Source organism: Austrofundulus limnaeus, unplaced genomic scaffold, assembly GCF_001266775.1.
Source record: "Austrofundulus limnaeus strain Quisiro unplaced genomic scaffold, Austrofundulus_limnaeus-1.0 Scaffold1764, whole genome shotgun sequence".
Taxonomy (NCBI): Eukaryota; Metazoa; Chordata; class Actinopteri; order Cyprinodontiformes; family Rivulidae; genus Austrofundulus; species Austrofundulus limnaeus.
Window position 1 is genome coordinate 59,915 of NW_013954166.1, and position 1,485 is coordinate 61,399.

The window sequence follows — 1,485 nt, forward strand, 5'->3', positions numbered from 1 at the left end:
TTGTAATGTCATTTTATAAAATTACCACTTTACAATAAGGCCCCCCTTATAGATGGCTCTTAAAGAGTTTATAGATAGGTTATTAAATAATCTGTAAACACTTTAAAAATTATTAATAAGTGTTTATTATGCAATAATTAAGGACGAGAAAGAGACAAAATTGTCAAGTTTTATTTATTAATGATTTATGAAGTGTAAACTTTACAAATGAATTAATTACCAGTCTATAAACTTTTTATAAGCCATCTAAAAGGGGAGCCTTAATGTAAACTGGTACCAAAAAATCTTGCACAGTAAATTCTCCTCACCAGTTTTTCATACATCTTACTGTACATAGATAAAATATTTTCAAACACACAACATGTGAGAAAATCCAGCCTCATTTGTCAGATGAAAGACTTTTTTTGCAGGATTGTTCACATTTTAAGAAGAGAAGACTTATGTAAGCTTGATTCGTTCTGGACTTTACTATTTGAYTCATTAGAGCCTCTAGTGTTTGAACATGGAACTGCATCCACCATTATCACCCCCAGGTAAAGGACAGATGAGTGACAGGACAGGGGCACTTCAGGRGGCCAATCAGATTTCAGCTGGGGCCGATGTCCCTGTGGCCCCGCCCCTAGAACCGCCCCTGGGGTTTGAAATATTCACCCGCCTCCTCAAACACAGCTGGACTTTGTTATGGACCTCAGACTTACCTTGGTATCTGAGCAGGACCGATCCAGGCTGAACCCTCAGACTGTGGAAGTGGATAGAGATCTGATTGCTGTGGCTTTGTAGCACCAAGCCCCTCATCAGGACCGACTCGTTAGCCAGCATCGTGCTCTCCTCGTGGCCCACATCTTCAAACACCACCTTGTCGCCCTCAGACAGATTCACATTCATCACCTGTGAGAAACGGCAACAGAATAAAGATAAAATCACTTTAGATTATTTCTAAAGATCCGTCTGCGTCAGAAGAAAACCCAGAGTCTCTGTTCTAACTCTGGTCCAGCTGGCTTCCGGTTCTTCATCAGTCCCTGGGCAGATTTTTGTGGGGCACAACAGGATTTTGCTGTGACAAACTGTTCCCATTAGAATGGTTTATATTTAAGTGATGTCTACATGAACACCAAGAYCCAAGGTTTCCAGCAAAGCACTGCATTAGAACCAGATACTGTATGGTTCTCTTTTTGTTCTGGTTAAGTGATGTTTGTCGCATGAATAAATGAAGCATAAAGAGGTCAGTTTGTCACAAAGAGCTGCAGTAAAAACCTGAAAGATTGATACTGAAGACCCAGGGCTGCAGACTCAAAGAACAGAGGAAGATAAAACGGACTGAATTAAATGAACCCAGAAACAAAATGCTACTTTTAAAGGGATCCCCGATTAATTGTAACATTAGATTTTATTTAAGAAACATTTATTTTAACTGTAAAATAAAGACTGTAAAATACTGTAGGATTATTAGTTTTTATAATTTTTAAACTAAAACTTTAAAAATAT

General features: G+C 38.3%; 1 protein-coding gene across 1 annotated transcript in view; it reads right to left on the minus strand.

The window, feature by feature from the left end:
* LOC106536310 (seizure protein 6) overlaps positions 1–888 on the minus strand; it is a gene marked incomplete at both ends in the record, with an annotated part of 50,140 nt that extends 49,252 nt beyond the window's left edge. The window contains 1 exon segment of the mRNA XM_014033523.1: positions 699–888. Coding sequence (XP_013888977.1) covers positions 699–888 — 190 coding nt within the window.
* Between the last annotated feature and the right edge of the window lie 597 nt (positions 889–1,485).